Genomic DNA, 19,904 nt, shown 5'->3' with positions numbered 1-19,904 from the left:
TAGTTAGGTACATAGGTACGAAAGGGCGCGCTATGAACGCAATCCAAGCCGAGTACATATAAAAAATGTTATCAGATTTCATAGTGTGCAAAGTTCCTTGCGTTAGGTCGTGCAGAAACGCCTTAACACTTTCACGTATAGACACTCCCATAGGCTTCGGTTAAGAACTGTATTCACTATTCATTAACTTTATGTCAATAGTTTTTGGAGTAAAGCAAGGACCAAGCCACATATTTCAACTGTAAAGTAGGGTTTACAAAGTTGAAGCGTGTCTTCATGCCTTCATGTAAAGAGTTTGGCTCACTATGAAAGTGAAAATGTTTTTGGTGTGATATCATTTCGGTTCAACTTGTCCTACACATACAGTCAGAACTGTGAAGGGCCAAGCCACATATTTCAACTGTAAAGTAGGGTTTATAGAGTTCAGGCGTGTCTACATTACTTAATGTGAAGAGCTTAGTTCACTATGAGAGTGAAAATGTTTTTGGTATGATATCATTTCTGTTCAACTTGTCCTATACAAATCTTCATTTCCTCTTAGGAGGGAATGAAGATTTTTATAGAACAAGCCGAGTACATATAAAACTGTTTTCAGATTTCACAGCGTGCCAAGTTCCTTGCGTTAGGGCGTGCCGACATGCCATAACACTTTTATTATTATTATTATTATCATGTAATGATGGTTATTAAGACACGAGCATTAAACGAGCCGAAGGCGAGTTTTGTATGGTATATGCGAGTGTATTAATAACCATTACATGAGAGTTGCATACGCTATTTTTTCTAAACCCGATAAATAATGAAAAACTATAAATATTATATTTGTATTGAACACATTTACAATAATGTTAAGTCTACAGTGCCAATGCCCCGAAATAACAAAGACATCGTCGGTTAAATACTTAGGAGTTTTTCTCCACCAACACATGAGGTGGGACTAACATGTTAATCACTTGATCAAAAGAATACGATTGCTAATGAATAAATTTTACAATCTGAGGGACATCGTATCCAAAAATAATCTAATAACTCTATATTACAGTTTAGCTGAATCTGTCCTAAGTTACTGCATTGAAGCATGGGGCAGCGCCTTCAATAATATTATCGACCCTCTAAAAATTGCTCAACATTCTTTACTAAAAATTATTTCAACAATGTTACTCTATAACAATACACCGATAATGAATATACATTCTTTATATATTCACAGAAGCATTATCTGGATCTATTTAAACTTCGGTAAATTCAAAAAAATTGAAAATGATATATAACAAGGTCAAGTATTGTCACAACATTACAAATTCCACTTTTCAGAAAAACCCACTCCCAAAGAAGTCTCTTTTATTATGGCCCAAAATTTTTCAACCTTCTTCCTGAAAACTATAAATGGTATAAGAAAATTCAAAACTGCCTTGAAAAGTTATATACCTACAAAGAAACCCAATCCGTTTGTAAAATGAATACTGTTCACCATTACTATCATTCACCTATCAATATATTTTAAATTTGAAATACAGCTCTTCCTAGCTCTCCGGCCAACAACTTACTAAATCCATTAAAATTGTACTGATTTTCGATTTCACTCATTGTATTTATTAAGCATATCCATTTTATGTATTTGAGATGTACCTACATGATTCATGATTTATAATTCTGCTGAATAGATGGGAAAGCACAATACAGGTATTTTTCATACCTAGGTGTAACCCATATATTGCGCGACATAATCTTATATATACCTATTATTTGAAATATTTTTTGTACAGGTGTGTTACTGAATGAATAAATTACTGAAATTTCACTTAAAAATAAACTGAAAGCATTCACTAGACAAGTTCAACTTGAAAATAAACCGAAACCGGCCGTAACAAATAATAAACTTAGTAGAAACTTTTAGGATATAAAATGAATTCAAATTATTTACTCTTAGGTTAGGCAATCCATTCTACGTTCAAACGCTACGCGAATAAACTGTTTTTTATTCAATACCATTACAATTATTTAACAATGATAGTCGTGTAACCTATTTGAAAAATAAGCATCCTTCTAAACCATCTGTTTTCCAACCGATTGAAATACTTCCTTGCCGTAAAGGACAGTTGGGTCCAACAACACACTTGTAGTTCAGCCTAGCACCATCTATGGCTGGTCGAAACAGCGATGTCTGGTGTTTAATATCCTCTATATACAAAGGTTTAATCATAAAAGTGTTGTGTTTGCATGGACTCTTGTTTTTAACTAGTTGCTTTTAGTGAAAGACAGAGGGCGAACCTCGTCGGCGGTCGATGCAGAAGTTTGGCTTTGCAACTGATAGCATCAGGGAACCTCGTTATCTTTTATATTCGAGGATTGAGTTCTATATCTTATATATCTATATCCCATATATGGCGTCTTCGTGAGGGGAGGTATCCATTGATCTTACAGTTTACAGGATTTTAAAAAAAGCTTCACGTGTTTCGCATCCTCAAGCACGAATAATTCACACTTGAGGAAGCTATTGTAAATTGTTGCAGTATTTGTAAAATCCTTTATACTGAAAATTTCGTAAACTGATTTGATTTCTGCCGCAGTTGTCGGGCCTAAAAACCTGCCAACCATCACCAATTCGTTGGGCAAAAGATCAGAAAAGTAGTGGAAAATAGACCACTTATTTTTCGTCGACGTTTCAAACTAGGTTCATCTGTAAGGCCTGAACTGCGTTATTTTCGAGTTAAAAACATGATATATATGTACGTAATCATAAACAGACATCGTTTGGTTTGAAAGTGTATGATGACAAACCATGATGAAGACAAAACAAGCAGTGGAAATAGCCCTGTTCGGGGCCTGAAGTTGAACTTAATAAAATTCAAAATGTCAAAAAACAAGTTTCCACGACTTTTCTGATCATTTGCCTAACCAATCCGTTAGTTGAATAATATGGATCACTATTACGTTACAGGAAGTTAATGACGATGTCAACAAAGCCAAAAAATTCAAATGTAATTATATTATTGAATATGATTAGATAAAACGACTGAAAACAGTGTGGTATGGGTGTATCTGGTATCTGTAGAGTAGGGAGGGTGAGTGTAGACTCACAGCACTTAGGCCACATGAGACCCATTGTACATCCTCCCGAGGAGTTGTCCTCCTAGGTCCTTCCTGTCCTTTCCAGGAAGGTGAACAGGTACAGAGGAGACATCTCCTTTATATTGGCAGGTGTAGGCTAAGACTCACTAAACACACACTCTTTTTGGCAACCTGCAGGTGTTCTACGGTGGCCTGCCTCCACGAAGGTTTTGGAAGGTGCAGCGATATTACTGTCGTTGCGCGGCTTTTTCAACCTTCTTGGGATTCCCTTCGTGGATGTGCTTAAATAAGGGTGCTTTCCTGCAGGGGCAGCCGGTTCCTTGTCTTTATTCAAGGCGGAGCTCTTGGCGCCCGCCGCAGGAAATGCCCTTGCTGTTGGAGGTGATCTGCTATGTTCAGCCTTATTCCAAGCGGTAGATTGGGGTGGACATTTATGTATATCCCCAGCCACTGCCTTAGATTGAGGTGAGCATTTCTGTCCAGCCTCGGGATTGGCTTTTGTGTTGTTTCATTCATGTGTGTTCCCACGAGTAGCAAGGGAAGAGTTGGTCACCTCTGGCAGAGGTGACCAACCAGAGGTAGGCTGATTACAATGAGGTTTCGCCCAGTTCCCCAAGGGGATCGTTCTTGACCGCATATCACCCTGCAGCCATTCAGCTGTCGGCACGATTCCTTACACCTTAGCTTGGGTAGGCTAGTCCACGGTGGCATGTTTTGCAAAGTATTTTGGGGAGTTTTAGTTCCCCTCACCCTACTCATTTCTGCCACTGACCAGGAGTCCGGCGACCCCGTCTGTAAGGCCACATTGGCTTCCTGGACAGGGCCTCCAGTCCCCTGTCCGTTCCCCTATCCGCTACCTGGGGACGCGCCCGATAGGTAGCCCAACTCAGGGGGTGGCATGGGTGTGTGAAGTCTCAACTCACTATGGAATGATTCATGCAAAACAGGAGAAATGAATATTTAATGACTATTGGACTTATTTTTCTGACTTTGAATATATATATATAAAACAATAAGCCTTTGTGGGTACTAGCATGGAGAGTCGAATAGACCCAGGTTGGATCTACCTGCTTACTTACTTACTACTGACACGTTTTGGTAATTTTTGTGTTTTGAATTGCCTATAATCAATAGTTGTATTGCTTTTCCCTATTTCGCAATTTGCTTTGTATTCTATTCATCATTTCTTCATGAAAGAAAACAGCTCATGATTTGATAGTGGTGGATTGAATATGCCATATCAAGCTTCAGTTAAGAAAGAAAATTGTGTAATATATTTTCAATAAATAAATAAAAAAATAGTCACTTTGAAGGAGACTACACAAGTACCTAACTGGTAGCCTGTCCAGAGGTTCGGCGTGTGTGCTTTGTTCACTCACTCGAATTGACTGCCGTGTTGGTCGGTGGTTCAAGCCCTAGTGTGAACGATTGATCTTCACCTGCTACCGTCCAACCCGTGTTAGGAATCACACGTTAAAATGTAAGACCTCGTTAATCCTTAGCTCGCACAAGTTTCGACTTCTGAGGGTTGTCGTTCGTAGGGGTGCGATAGCTGGTTAACGAAAAAACAGATTTTAAAGCTCCACCCAAAAATAAAGGTTGGAATGAAGTAGTGAAGAAAAGACGTAAGCGAGCCTGTATAATAGGGAAAAATCAAGAAACTGTCAAAGGAGTCCCTAAGTATGCCAGTCTTCATGTTTGTAGATTGGATCCACAAACATCATCTGAGGACTTAACAAGGTCATCAGTGAAACATTTTCCAGAAGTGAAATGCGAGGAACTGAAATCAAGATTCCCAATTCTTTATTCATCCTTCAAAGTCACAATCCATGAAAACAACTTTAAAACATCTATGAATCCTGAAGTTTGGCCTTTTGGTGCATGTATTAGCCGTTTTTTATGGAAACGCCAGGTGAATGCAGCAATGACATAAATTTTAATCCAAATTTTATTTTACTCAACGTAAATACATTGAATAATGACAAAATCAATTCATTATATAGTGATATAATCTGTAACTTCAAAAGTTTGTATTTTTTGTGCTTGGTTGAAATCGGAATTGAATCAGACTATCTGCACTCGTTGCATATTGAGGGTAGTAAGCTCCTATTGTAGATCAACTTTGAAATGTGGAGGGGTTAGTATATGGGCCCGTAATGAATTTCAGAATTTCATAGATTGATCCAAATTTTGCATTGAACAGCACTTTGAAATATGCGCTGCATCTTTTAAAACGACCAAATGTAAAACCATTGTTTTAAATTGTTACAGATCCCCGTGTGGATCTGTCAATATGTTTCTTGATAAGATAACAGAAGTTCTTGATTTTTTATACAAACCTAACATTAATATCATCCTTTGTGGGGATTTTAATTTTGACTTGTATCATAATATTAATTTTAAATTATTATGTACTCTTTTATCATCATACAATCTACTTCCAGTTGTGGGATGTCCTACTCGAGTGGCAGATACCTCTTCTACTATACTTGACCAAATTTTCTTAAATTTTCGCAATAATGGCTCATGCGGTGTCTTCGATAATGAAATTTCTGATCATAGAACAGTATTCTTAGAGTTAGATGAATTCAGTGAACATACCTCCTTTTCCCCAAAAACTGAATTCAAAAGAAGTTTCAGTGAATATAATATTAATAACTTTGAGAACTCATTGTTGTCTGAAAATTGGGAGTACATTTATAACATTTCAGAGATTAATGAAGCCTTCAATTCTTTTTTTGAGATTATAAAACATAACTTCTCCATACATTTTCCTGAAAAACGTTTTTATTATAAAGTTGTTGAGAAAAAATGGGTTGATACCGAAGTAAAACATTCAAGTCAAGCTTTGAAAAATCTTTTCGCCTTGAAGGCTGCTTTCTCCTCTTTTGCACCTATTTATAGGAAAGCTAAAAGAACACATTACAGTTTAATGAAAGAAAAGAAGAAAAAATATTATCAAGGTGTTATATTCAATTCTCCAAACACAATGCGGGCCTCATGGAATGTTGTGTCTAATCTCAAAAATAAAAACTGCAAAAGAAAGAATATTTCTCTCAAAGTTGATGATTCTATGGTAGAAGATCAACATACTGTAGCATCCGAACTCAACAAATTTTTTATAGAGGCCCCCTTCAGTTTGGTCAATCAAATATCAGTTAATAAAGCTCCACATACAAATTTCAAGGAAAACTTTTTTAATGTGTTCACAATTGTTCTTGAAACCATTTACTGAAACTGAACTATTATCCTTATTAGGGAATAAATTAAAAAATAAGAAATCCTCTGGAGCAGATGATATTCCCATGTACATTTGGAAAAGAATTCTTCCAACGATAATAAAACCATTAACATATCTGATTAATCTGTCATTTGTAAAAGGTGTCTTCCCGCAAGAAATGAAAATCGGAAAAGTAACCCCCATTTTCAAGAAAAACAACCCGAACTTAATGGAAAATTATCGTCCAGTAACAGTACCATATGGACTATCAAAGATATTTGAATATGCATTTTTGGATCGACTTACTTCATTTTTGAATCTACACAAAATATTAACAAACACGCAGCATGGCTTTCGTGCAGAAAAATCAACTAATACTGCCATTTTTTCATTATATAATGAGGTAATTAGATATATTGAGGCAGGTGAATGCCCGGCAGCGATATTCTGTGATTTGAGTCGGGCATTCGACTGCGTCAATCATCAAAAACTTTTACTGAAATTGGAAAGATATGGACTAAGAGGTGCATCTCTCAACTGGATTTCCTCATTCCTTGAAGGTAGGAGACAATATGTATCTCTCCAGTGTATGGTCAAAAATGAAATCCGGAGAATAAATTCTGAGCCTTTCAGTGTAGATATGGGAGTACCTCAAGGGTCCATTCTGGGCCCAATCCTTTTTATTCTATATGTAAACAATATAGACTCTGTTGTTTCTGAAGTTCATTATACAGCTTATGCCGAAGACATTTCTATGATCATCTCGGCATCAGATGATGAAATATTGAAAGACAAATGTGCTTCTGCAGTTGAACATATATCAGAATTTTTCAATTATCATGATTTATTTTTTAATTCGGATAAAACAAATATTATTCGTTTTCATAATAGACAAAATAGGATGGAAGACTTCAGTTTCAGTGCTGATAATGTGACATACTCAAAATCGAATAAAAGTATTAAATTCCTGGGTATTCATCTTGATGAAAACTTGAACTGGAATGCTCATTGCCAGCATCTAATTTCTAAGCTTAATTCAATGAAATTTCTATTTATGAATCTGGGGACAGTTTTAACTACCACTCAACTAATGAGCATTTATTATGCTCAAGTTGATTCAAGACTGAGGTATGGTGTCTGCTTCTGGGGTGGGTCATCCATGACTCAAAACGTATTCATTGCTCAAAAACGCATTATACGGTGTATTGCGAATGTCTCAAGGAGAGAATCTTGCAGATAAATTTTCAAAAATTATCACATCATAACACTCACATCTGTTTATATATTTGAAATATGCAGCTACATATTCAAAAACAAAACACATTTCAAAATGAATAAAAATGTTCATCACTATGACACTAGAACAAAAAATAGATTTCATGTGCCATATGCAAGACTAAGAATAACTTCATTTGCACCAGAATACATTAGAATAAAAATATTCGACAAACTGCCCGATCATTCAAGGGAAGAACATAATTATGTGATGTTTAAGAGAAATTTAAAGAGTTTTCTAATTGAACAATGTTTTTATTCATTGAATGAATTTTTTAGATTAGATAAGTAGGGTATTATTTTAGTTTTAAGGTGTTGTTTCAACTTGTATGTTTCTTATACTCTGTTTTTATCTTTATTTTTATTTCTTTTATTGACTATTCCTATACAATGTATATTGTCTCCACGGAAATAAAGTATTATTATTATTAAACATATTTTTTGTTTTTAAACAAGCTTGGAAAGCATGCTTAGTTAATAGTTTTGCACAATCATGTATGGGATTCTGTAAAATTACTTTGCACAAGCATTAAAATTGTACAATTCAACTAACAAATTCGCAAACAGATGTAGATGAACACTGATCATTTGAGCAAAAATGAATAACTTACTTGAACTTTGTGGTGGCTTGTATAAAAAGAAAAATTATAAACACCTATTAATCTGGTTCTGTGTGTGGCCACCTTTATTGTATAAACAATCACAATTCAGATTTGCCCCAGCTGGAAATGCAGTAAAATCATTCGAGAATTGTATAAAAATATATTTACAAAAGTTCAAATGAATTATATAAATTAAACAGCCATTGGCATGCTGAGTTTAGGGTGCGGATTATAACCAATTAGTTCAAAATCATCTGCAGTGAAACTTTCAATATCGTCTACTGTCCTTTTAATTCTGAGTTTTGGAAATGGTCTGGGCTCACGTTTCAGCTGTTCCTGAAGAGCATCAATATGGTTCAGGTACACATGACTATCTCCTAAAGTGTGAATGAATTCTCCAGGCTGAAAAATAAACATATAAGATCAAGAGGAATATATAGTACTCTTTATTCACCATAAAATATGTATAACTCATGATTTTTTTTCTTACCAATCCCTGATCTTATTTCAATATACGAGAAAGTGCTTCTTGAAAAATTTCATCTCTATTGGATAAATTTGAGGTGACCCCAAAGACTCAAAATTCACGGAAAATTACTATTTCTAATTGTAAATTATTTTATTGTATTTTAAACCATTGTTCAGGAAAATAAAATAAAAAAACAATTTTCTATACAAATATTTTCTTCATACAGTTATCAACACAGATAAAAGTTATGAACAGAACGGAAAATAAAAAATACATTCTGACTATAGAATGAAAATAATAACAATAAATGTATTACAAGGTACCTGATTTCACTGCTTTATTGGTAAAGGGATCTTAGAAACACTCGGCACAAAGAATTACTTTTCTGCTTCGTACTTAGAATGATATAAGAACATAGACTTTCACAGCCGGAATCATGATTTAAGAAAAAAAATCCAAGCTGGTTGGTAATACCAAGCACAACTTCTTAGGGAGGCCATTGAGATCTATAAGCAACAATTTCAACAGAAAAGAAGAAGGTATAGGAGCCAACAGAGCGTGGTATTCAGTGCTCAAGAAGGCCAGAAATAGACTAGGATACAACTCTGATCGACAAACCACCCGTCAACATCATGGACCAATCAGAACACCCTAGAAACAGTGCGAACCAATCAAAACGATCCTGCAAAAGTATGAATCAATCAAGAGTGAGCATTTGCATGGGCACCCCTTTATCACCCACTCCATTCCCATCATCACCTTCACCCCCCTCTGAAATTATAAATACCAGTAAACACATAGCTCGCCAGTCAATCATTGATGACCGACTGGCGAGATATCCCTAATAATTGTTCTTTGTCGTTGAAATTAGCAATTTTTGCTAATCTACCAACAGTTTCCATACTAAATAAATTTGCAAGCAATTTTCCATCTTGGTGTGATTTAAAGGTAAATTTCCTTTCAATTTCAAATACAATTAATAATTAAATTTTTAGCATTACCACTGAAAAAGTCGGCATCGGCAAATAGATGATAAACGGCACCTAATAAAAAGTTTGCATTTTTTTCTAGTGCTTCAAACTCAGTCACTTTCATGGTATCACTCGAATCTTGTTGTGCATCTGGAATATGATTACTAGAATCCTGGCTGTATTCCTTGACATCACTAACACTGTGTCTCCTTTTTTATACTTTCCTGTTCTTTTTTCGCATTTAAATTTGTGATGAATGCTAGTTATGGAATTGTATCATCTTTTCAGGCGTTGCAATGCAAAATATTTGTATATATCTTATTTTTTGGGTATGAGCTATTTTCTCAATATTATTATTGTACCTGTTCGGACCACATTTGGTTGGGCAATAAATTAACAACATATTATCATCAGTAAGTGAATAGTACTCATATAAACATTTCAAACATTTATTGGAATAAACTGAAGCGAGTACGGTTTTTGCTTGAAATTATAATTGTTGTCAGGGATATTGGTATATGTGAAAATATCTTCAATATTATACAACAGAAAACATGAATTTTAACAATTATAAAATTCAACTCGAAAGTTTTGTGCCGTCATGGTTATCTTTTTGTTTTTATATCTTTTTAGTACTGCTCCAAAACATTAATTTACAATGTCATCATACTGATAAATGTTTTGATATGAAGGGTCCGATATAGGTGGAAAAGGAAATGTTTACAAATTGTCTAAATGAACAATTCGGGCTGTTTGGTCACACAGTGCAAGGTAGTGTCTATCATCAACATAAAGACGATGATTTTCGATAACTGAAAATCGAATTCTTTCAGAGTAGTATTCCTCGAACTGAAATGAAGCAAACGACAAACAACATGTTTGTCCTCGCCTCATCTGCCTGTGAACGAGGTAACCAACTTATCCGAAATTTGCCCAATTCTTCGTATAAGGAAGAAAACTTCACAAACTGATTGAACATACTTGGAGACTGGCTGCAAATCAAATTGTCTGAATGAACAATTCAATCAGGCCAATCTCAAATTACCTACACTGTAGGTTAATTGACAGACACCTATGATAGACACTACCTTTCACTGACGAGTAGCCAAACAGACCGAAAACGATCTGCTAGTGTGTTCCGATAATTGAAAATTGATTTCATCAATTTTATCACCATCATCATTAACATATATGAAGATGTCATTGCGATGAAGAAAATTGATATCTTATAGACATTACTGAAAGACTAACATTGGGAGATAATTAAAATACAAATTTGAAGAAATGAACACAAGGATAACTAAAAAATAAAGAATAGTGTGTCAGAAAGTGAAATAAAACTTTAAAAATGCTCTTCAAATTTGTCAGAGAGCTATAGTACGGTCAGTTATACAGAGTGTTCCTTAATAACATGTGAATATTTGAATCTGCATTAAAATAATGAAAGGTTGCTTTATAAACAATGGTCTCAAAATGTTTTGTTATGAAAATATGAGGTGTTTTAAGTAACAAAGTTTAAAGAAATTATCGGAAATGTTAAAATAATTTCCATTTTTTTACTTCGAAACATTTTGTATTTTCGTAAATAAACATTTTTGGAACAAAGTTTATATAGCAACCTTTCATTATTTTTTTCATGCAGAATTACACCCTTGAATATATGCAAACCATTGAAGAATACCCTGTATAACAGATTACTTCACAATCACTTTAAATTAAAAAAACCTTTTCTAAAGAAAAAAAAAGATTTGGTTTGGTTGATTTTTTACAGCTGCGAGAAGGAAAGTGTTAAATTAAGTAAATATTTTCTGATGATCTAAACAGTTTCGATGATGAAAATGAAGATTAAAGTATAGATTTTGAGGGATACAAATAAGATTTACCTTCAGTCCAGTAACGTGTGCTATCATATATGTTAGCAAAGCATAACTAGCAATATTAAAAGGCACTCCAAGTCCCATATCTGCAGATCGTTGATAAAGTTGACATGAAAGTTCATCATTTCCTACAAAAAACTGGACCAAACAATGGCAAGGAGGTAATGCCATTTCTGGGATATCAATAGGGTTCCATGCACACATTATGATGCGTCTATCATTAGGTCTTGTTTTTATAGTATTTATTACATGAGCTAACTGGTCAATTCCTTTATTTTTATAGTCTGCATGCATACCTTTGTACTCAGCTCCAAAATGTCTCCATTGAAAACCATATATCGGACCCAAATCACCTTCTTCTCTATCTTTTAGGCCAACGGAGTCTAAGAACTGTCTTGTACTATTTGCGTCCCAAATATGAACTTTTTTATCGCTTAGTTCAAAGGCATTCGTACTTCCTCTAATAAACCAGAGTAGCTCTTCGACAACGCCTCTCCAAAATACCCTTTTCGTTGTTAATAAAGGAAATATTTCATTTCGTAAGCTATAACGCATTTGAGCACCAAATATCGAAAAAGTACCTACTCCTGTGCGGTCACTTCGTTTAACCCCTTTTCTATTATATTTTTTATGTGATTCAGATATTGAAATTCTTCATGCTCGACGGCCTGAGAAGAAACTGGTTCTATAGAAAAAGGTAGATTATTTTCTTCTCCGTCTTTCTTCGACTTATCCACCTTTATTTCGATTGTTACTTTATCACATTCTGTTTTCGCCAGGACTCTAAATGTTTAAATTCATTTAATTATCAGCTGCCGGGTTTTATTGAAATAATAATTCAAGTTCATGTTGAATACTTACCCAGACATTTCAGCCCTTCTTTCAAAAGGAATAAAATCAGATTTGTTTCTTATAGTAAAACTGAACCCTTCTTTCCCGTTGACAGTCACTAACACATTTGGCGCCTTTTTGCTAGTAACGTCAACGAAAATTTTTGGTAACATTGTTTTACCCAGTTGGATATGTTTTGTATTTTTGTATATGTCATAATATAGATATATCATATATTTGAACTGTAGTATATTGTATGCGTAAGATAATTCAACTTTTTCTTAATATATCGAAATATCGCCCTCGCAGTCAACCTATGAAGATATCTGTCGCAGTAGCAGACAAAACGGTTGGTACTAATCGTTCCAAACACGACCTACCAGTCCGGATTTTATTCTCTGCACATTAAATGGGACTTCCGCATACAAAAACTAACCCAAAAATTGCGAAGCTCAGTTGCAAAGTTTAAATATGTAGAGAAATTTCTTGAAATAAGAAGCTTTTACTGGTAGAATATATCAACTGAGGTTTGTTTTGATCGCATAACGGGTAAATATAATAGTCATATAAATTGTATGCAGGTGATACAAAAATGGATCTTGGTGATAATTTATGGGAAAAATCGATTGTACTCCGGTGATAGAATGTATCAACTATCAAATATATTAGATATAAGGCGAAAATTAAACATATTAATTGTAGAGCACAAAAAAGCGGACAAGAAAAATATTCAACAAAAAGTTTGAAGCTGGATTCTGGGTCAACCAAGAATACACTCATATAAGTGTGTATATCACATTCATTATGATTATTATTGAAATTATAAATACATTTTAATATTATTATTGTGCATTTTCCCAAGACAAGCATCACATATTCATTTTTATAATCTGCACTCTTGTATGTTTATAGAGGAATGAATTATTATTACTAAACTATTCAATACTTGAAGATAATGTCTCACAAATATTTTTTTCATCAACTTTTCAAGATTTTCCACAATTTTTCGAAACAGATTATTTCCATAAATTTTCCTTTCTTCTTGTTCAAAAAAATTCTTCACCCCCTTTTTTATAACTACATGAGACGAATGTAATACAAGAATGTTTATGATGTAATCTAAAACTGAAACAAAAGATGATTAAAGAAATCGGATCACGTTTCGCCCCACCAGAAGGTGATTACGACTACGTAAATTAAATAACTTTGATTTTCTGAGGTGTAGTTTATGAAAATAAATAACTTAGAATTACAAAAGAACGAAGAAACTATCGAATTGCTATGTTTGATCAAAAACGAAATTTTCAACCATGAATCCCTATTAATTGCATATTCATCGACTGAAAATGAAAAGGCCAGTCTGAAATAACCAGATTTGTAATAGCGGTATATATCGGTTTGAGCTTTTTAATTTGTCCTTAGCTGCATTCTAGTGGTGCAGTTATGCTTGCAGTGCTTATGCTACTAATTTCCAAAAACTTTGTTCCATTTATTATTTTCTGAGAAATTATTACAAATTCTATATGTAGCAAATTGGTGGGAGTAAACATCATACATTTGGAATTTGAGAGAATAAAATTGTAAGATTCGGCATTTGAGGATACGAAAACACTATTGAAATAATTTCGAAAGAGTTTCGAAGTCATTTCGACCAGAAAATGTAACTTCATGATTCATAAAACATCTGCAGGCGAGTTCTTAAATTCTCAATAGAATCCACCAGTTGATCTGATGGATTCATAAATTGGTTCATTCAAAACGTTAGCACGTTATTATAACTTGAAACAATCCTTTGGGATTTTTTGGTGTGTCTCGCGACAGTTCCATATTTGCCCCCTCCCGTGTTTGTAAGGGGCAGACTCTCGACAACTGTCTTATACATTGATCTAATTGGAACTCTTTTACTGTTCAAAAAAAAATCTCAATGGTTGTTGCAGTTGTATGAAGGCGTAGGAAGACGTACTCATTATTTTTCTAATATTTTCGACTTCTACTTGGATTTATGTTAACTTGACGTTTAAAACTCAGATCGATAGGAACTGTGAATGACGTCAGGTTAGGTTGGGTTATAATCACTGAAATATTTGAAGTATGAGCTTTCCAAATTGAATAATAGAAACCGAGGTTGAAATGTTACTCCTTCCTAACCACATGAGTTAAGTTCAAAATGTGATTTTTTTTGTTTTATCGTCACCGACTGGCCGGATAGCCCTCGTTTCTTAGGCCAATAGATAGAGAAAAAAAACAAGAAGAAGTATTAGAATAGTTCGAATTATAAAAAGTATAGAGTTTTATTTTTTTAAATAATGTTTTTAAAAAGAATTTAAATTATATTAGGATTAGGTTTATATACGTATGAGAATGTTAAAGTTTTGTCATAAGAGTGAATACATTACAATTCCAGGTAGGTACATCCATATTACATTATCGCCTAGAATTCTTTACATGCATAATGTTTGGATATATTTACATTCTGACAAAATATCAATTTTGCAAAACTCTAAATTCATAGTTGTAAAGTTTTATAAAATATTATTACTTCAAAAATAATATACAATAATCTACCCAAAAAAAGTCATTAGTGGCATGCTAAACTTCAGAAAATAGACGGAACACAAATAGATAATTATCTCAAACTCTCACCCTTGATTGCAAAAAACTTAAATGCGAACATATCAATTGATTCTTTGTAAATACATAAGTTACTCCCGATGCTTGAGGCAACTTAGCTAAAGACTGTGTATTTTCTTTAGAAGAAATGTGGCTTAGAACTGCAACAATAATACCTCTGTTATTAATATCACCCATTTCCATGAATTCATATAATAATTCAAATACATATTTATGTCTTACATTTCTGCCCTGATGATTCTTGTTGAAAACACAAGAGGTGTGACCTTGCAGAATTTCCGTATTTGTAGTACACTCGCTTAGTTTTTCAATTCCCTCTTGAAGTTATATTTTCATTAGTAATTAGTTCCATTCAATAGTGTTCAATTTGAACATTTCAAATGACTTATTCAGAATAGCTTGTTTGAATGTAGTTTCGTTTGCAATTTCTTCCAAAAATGGGAGAATATAGGAAATACAGTGGGGGGATTGCCATAGTGTAATTACAAAAGTACTGAGTTAATTTTTAACAAAAATATAACAAAATATCAATGAATAATAATATAGTTAACATAATCATAAAGTATATGAGTTCATAATACCATAATGTGAATGTTAAATATCATTACTTGAAATCTTCACAAATGAATTATCAAACTATCTATATACACATTCATTTTTCAAATTTATTTGTTTTTGTTGTCTTGTGTGTCTTCGAAATATGTGGAACTGTTTCTAAATTCACTGAATAACGAATAATGATGAAAGCAAAACGATCTTAGACTAATGACGTTAACTCAAATGGTACGTGTATCGAGGAAACAGAGCGGAAAACGTCCGGAGTTAACCTTTGAGTTTTAATTTATTCTGAGGTGAAATATTGACTTGACCTTATCAGATTAATACATAAAGTTATTGATTTCTATGGCACACCATAGGATCTGAGAAGTTATTTATTCTTGATAACAATACATGTATTAGTCAGAATGTGACCATTAATTTGGGTGTACATACAGGATTCAAACATGAAATAATTTTTACTAATAATGATGTGATGAGATCTAATAATGTTCAAAGAGTTATAAACAACCAAAGCTCTGATAACTTGTAATAAAATGCCTATATAGAATAAATCCAAAACAAGCGTCTTCTTGACACGCGCTTCACTAACTAAGTTGGCGTCTTCAGGAGATGAAAAAAAAATCAAGACACCAACTTGGTTGAAGAAACGCGAGTCGGGAAAAGTATTGTACTTCTGATGATTAAAAAAAAGCTCGTTTTGGATAAAAAACTTGATTGTTTTCAAAAATTATTTCACTCATAAATAGTTACATTATCAGCTAGTATTAATTTTCGAAAAAATTAAAATTTCTACGAAAATTGCAATGATCTAACGAATCCAAAAATTTGACTAGAAAATTGAAAATTTGCTATAGGTGTTTACATTGATTTGGTCTCAATTGCAAAAAAAGGATATGTCTACAATTTTGAGTCAAAGAAATGTTATGATTAGGGCTTGTTCTAGATCTTGAAATAAATTCATACCTTTTCCCCCTTTTTTCCTTGTATCTATTTCCAAATTTTTCATATATGTGTGTATCTCAATTTATTATCTACAATATTCCTCGAAAAAATATCTAAATAAGTTTATTTACATTTTTTGATAGAAACCTGTCAGTGAACTTTGTGGCCGTCACATGTATTCAGAATTGAACTTTCTCTTCCATTAGAGCTATATTTCCCAACCATTTCCAACGAGGTGAATCCACTCTTTCCCTATCATATGATATATTGGACATACGATATTCAAACGATAGCGATAACATCTTTCCTTTTGAAGACGCCAGCTATGGTATCTCTACTCAATGTTTTAATATTAATAATAAACGAGGATCCCAAAGGAGGTCAGTTGTAATTATGATTCAATACCAGACAGCGTTGTTTCGACCTGCTGTTTGCCTTGCAGTGAAAGACAGAGAACCACCTTGGGAAGCGCCATGGATGGCATCTTTGTAAGGGGAGATGTAATTGTGGTTCAGCTTAGCACCATTGATGATACCTATGGCGGGTCGAAACAACGCTCTCTGGTGTTGAATCATAAATGCTTTCTGTTTGGGTTCTAGTTTATGAATATAATATTCAATCAAAAGTTGTTCCCTAGCATCTAATATACAGTTTTATTTACCTACTATCAAAATTCGTTTTAGCACAACCGTCTCCGAGATTTAATTTTTATTTTTTTTCCTTTTTTAAGTTTTTCAATTGAATTCCAACAATAAAAAATATTCGCCTGTTTTTTTCAATGGAACTCTGTATTCTAAATGTATTTTCTTAAAAACACAATTGTTTTCTTGCCGACGTTTCGAATTTAATTAAATTCTTCTTCAGGGCTCTGTAACAATGAATTCTCATAAACATACCTCCCACAAAACTTGTACTGCATATTTCAATTTGATAAGTAAAATACCTGAATAATTTACTCTTTTTTCATTCTTTTTCTTTGTCATTGATTGATAAACAGACACCACCTTATCAGAATTACAGATATAGCCATTCGTTTGTTTCATGTCGTTTTGTGTTGGTTGTTGCAATGTTTTTTATTTTTTTGAAATATGTATCCGTCTGATGGTATTCAAAATAGTAATATTGACATGATTAAACTACTTTTCGGTGAGTAATTTTATTAAGAACTCATTGTTTCTTGTAAAATTGAAACGATAATAATCGTATAAGTTTTGTGGAAGGTATGTTTATGAAAATTCATTGTTACAGATCCCCGAAGAAGAATTTATTCAAATTCGAAAAGTCGGCAACAAAACAATTGTTTTTTTAAGAAAAACATGATTTTGTTACCCAACCAACCTTTCTTTAGAAAAATTTTTAGACCACTAAACTAGTTAACTAACACATTAAACATAAATCAAGAATATTTACAAAAATAACTCAAAACTAATCAACAAACGTATTATCAATTTCGAAATAAATCAACAAAGTAATGAAAATGAAATGACGTAGCTGCTGCTTCTATCAACAGAACCTTTTAATGCAAATTTGCATTCATTTATGAAATTGACTAGTTAAATTACCATCGTTCATAAAATTCGTCAGCACTTTTCTTAATTATAAGATATATAATTTTATATTCCAACACTGATACCAGGCAATTCATGTATGCAGAATAATAGGCGGAGCTATAACATTTCTGCAGATTTTGGAATGTATGTATATATACTCATGTTTAACTATACTATATAATATTAATTAATTGGGTATAATTTTATTTAATATACATTTATTTTACACTTAGTTCTATTCGAATTTATTCATATCGTAATTCCACAAACAAGCTTCTTTAGATATTGATATGTTTATTTATTTTTATACTATTTCAAATCTGAAATTATTCAATCGATTTTTTTTCTTTTATCACGAATAAACTTCATCATAATCATCAACAACATTGAACTGTCAAGCGACAGTTCAATGTTGTTGATGATTATGTTGATGATTATGTTGATTATTATAGACTCATTGTATAAATTTTCAGCAGGTGTTCTAGTTTGTTGTAACTTAGTCATAAGATATGGCTTTAGAGAATATCCACTGTCACCAATTAGCATATACTGACCAAATACACCATTTTCAAATTTTTGCTTTAAACTGCTATTATTAAAAATTGTTTGGTCATGCACCGATCCTGGCCATCTCACAACAATATCTCTTATTTTCAATTTAGCATCGCTTACTGTCTGAACATTTAATGCAAAATAAGATTTTCTACATCTGAATATTTCTGCATCATTTCCACCGGGAGAATCAATTTTAACTAATGTGCAATCAATTGCTCCAATGGTCTTGGGAAATGAAGCTATTTCATAAAATTTTTCAACTGCTTCTTCCAATTCCCTTTTATTTTCATACATGCGAATGTGTTGTCGGGCTAGTGAGGCAATAGCAATAGACACCTTTTTGATAATCCTGCTAGCTGAACTTCTAGACACTCCCATAAAATCTGATACGATTATTTGCATATTTCCTGATGCGTAGAATCTTAAAGTCAACAATAATTGTTGTAATGGTGTAATGCACCCACCTCTAAAAAATAAATAAATTTTTTTATAATTCTGTTAATAATACAAATTTTACAACTTACTTATTAGTAGGTAACTGAATTTGTTCTTTTATTTCATCTAGTAGATACAAAACAGTTTGTTTTTTTAAGCGAAAACGTTGGTAAAAGTCAAGCTCATCATATTTTTCGAAGCAGTCTGTTCTTTTCCTATACACTTTTGGTCTTCTAGTATAAATAAATTCTTCATCAGATGAACTTGAGCTAGACGTTTCAAAATTATTCATATTTTTATGATTATTATGGCTAAACGAACACAAAACTAGCAAACGTAGCGAGTAGCACAACAAATAACAATTATTAAAATTGAGGTTATGTTGTAGTTAAATGACACTTTAGCGAGTTGAAGTAGAGAAATCGACACTTTAACTTTGAAGGACGTTTTTGGCTTAAAGGACACTTTAACTTGGTTATGAAATCAAAAATATTTATTAAAGTATCATTTAAAGTTAAAGTAACCTTTATGTTTCTTTATGAAATCGGCCGTTTTACTCACTTCTCTTGTTAAAGGTATCTATCTTCGATATGCCAAATCTAAACTATTACCAAAACAAGATCTCTCTTTGATTAAACGAAAACTGTAACTTATTTTTATATAATCTCTTTATAACTTTTCAATACATATCATGAAATTATAAAACAACAAAAATTAATTGGCACTCCGGGGCGACTTCATTGATTCCAGTGGAGCATTTGCTTTTTCAGTTGCAGGAAAACCCGGAAAAACCTGCTGCTCCACATCATCTGAAGATCTTGATCTGTCAATGTCCTCTCTTTCATAAAACAAAATGTAGGGTGCCTCCAGAGGCTCCAATAAATTCAATACATTGCCAGAACACTTAGTGACA

General features: G+C 33.1%; 3 protein-coding genes across 5 annotated transcripts in view; 1 reads left to right on the top strand and 2 right to left on the bottom strand.

The window, feature by feature from the left end:
- Window positions 1–8,315: 8,315 nt before the first annotated feature.
- Window positions 8,316–12,624, bottom strand: LOC111510993 (thymidylate synthase). The gene is given in 4 exon segments (XM_023166979.2): window positions 8,316–8,571; window positions 11,493–12,094; window positions 12,097–12,269; window positions 12,348–12,624. Coding segments are annotated over 4 exon segments (1,188 nt in total). The 5' UTR covers window positions 12,551–12,624; the 3' UTR covers window positions 8,316–8,361.
- A 1,939-nt stretch (window positions 12,625–14,563) lies between these two features.
- Window positions 14,564–19,904, top strand: part of ATP8A (ATPase phospholipid transporting 8A1) — a 118,046-nt gene continuing 112,705 nt past the window's right edge. Inside the window, exon 1 of one of the 3 annotated variants that reach the window (XM_074169928.1) lies at window positions 14,564–14,721. Coding sequence is in view for 1 of the 3 variants with exons in the window: in XM_074169934.1 (XP_074026035.1) it covers window positions 14,673–14,721 (49 nt within the window). In the remaining 2 variants the exon portion in view is untranslated. Of the gene's footprint in view, window positions 14,722–17,991; window positions 18,146–19,904 lie in introns of those variants that run through there. The other 2 variants (XM_074169934.1, XM_074169929.1) reach the window with 2 other exon arrangements.
- LOC111506063 (putative nuclease HARBI1) lies at window positions 18,332–19,539 on the bottom strand. The gene is made up of 2 exons (XM_023160993.2): window positions 19,081–19,539; window positions 18,332–19,022 (listed from the first exon to the last, which is right to left on the bottom strand). The coding sequence occupies exons 1-2, from the start codon at window positions 19,281–19,283 to the stop codon at window positions 18,332–18,334; spliced, it is 894 nt and encodes a 297-aa protein (XP_023016761.2). The 5' UTR covers window positions 19,284–19,539.

This window comes from Leptinotarsa decemlineata, unplaced genomic scaffold, assembly GCF_025532065.1.
Source record: "Leptinotarsa decemlineata unplaced genomic scaffold, Ldec_3_MD MMD2_P_RNA_scaffold_6, whole genome shotgun sequence".
NCBI lineage: Eukaryota > Metazoa > Arthropoda > Insecta > Coleoptera > Chrysomelidae > Leptinotarsa > Leptinotarsa decemlineata.
Note: the sequence above shows the minus strand (reverse complement) of the source record. Positions and strands in the feature narration are given on the sequence as shown.

Bases quoted from the DNA above. Each gene is read 5' to 3' on its own strand.
- LOC111506063 (XM_023160993.2), bottom strand. From the start codon at position 19,283: ATGAATAATTTTGAAACGTCTAGCTCAAGTTCATCTGATGAAGAATTT. The intron at 19,023-19,080 runs GTAAGTTGTAAA...TTTATTTTTTAG, and splicing joins ATTCAGTTACCTACTAATAA to AGGTGGGTGCATTACACCAT.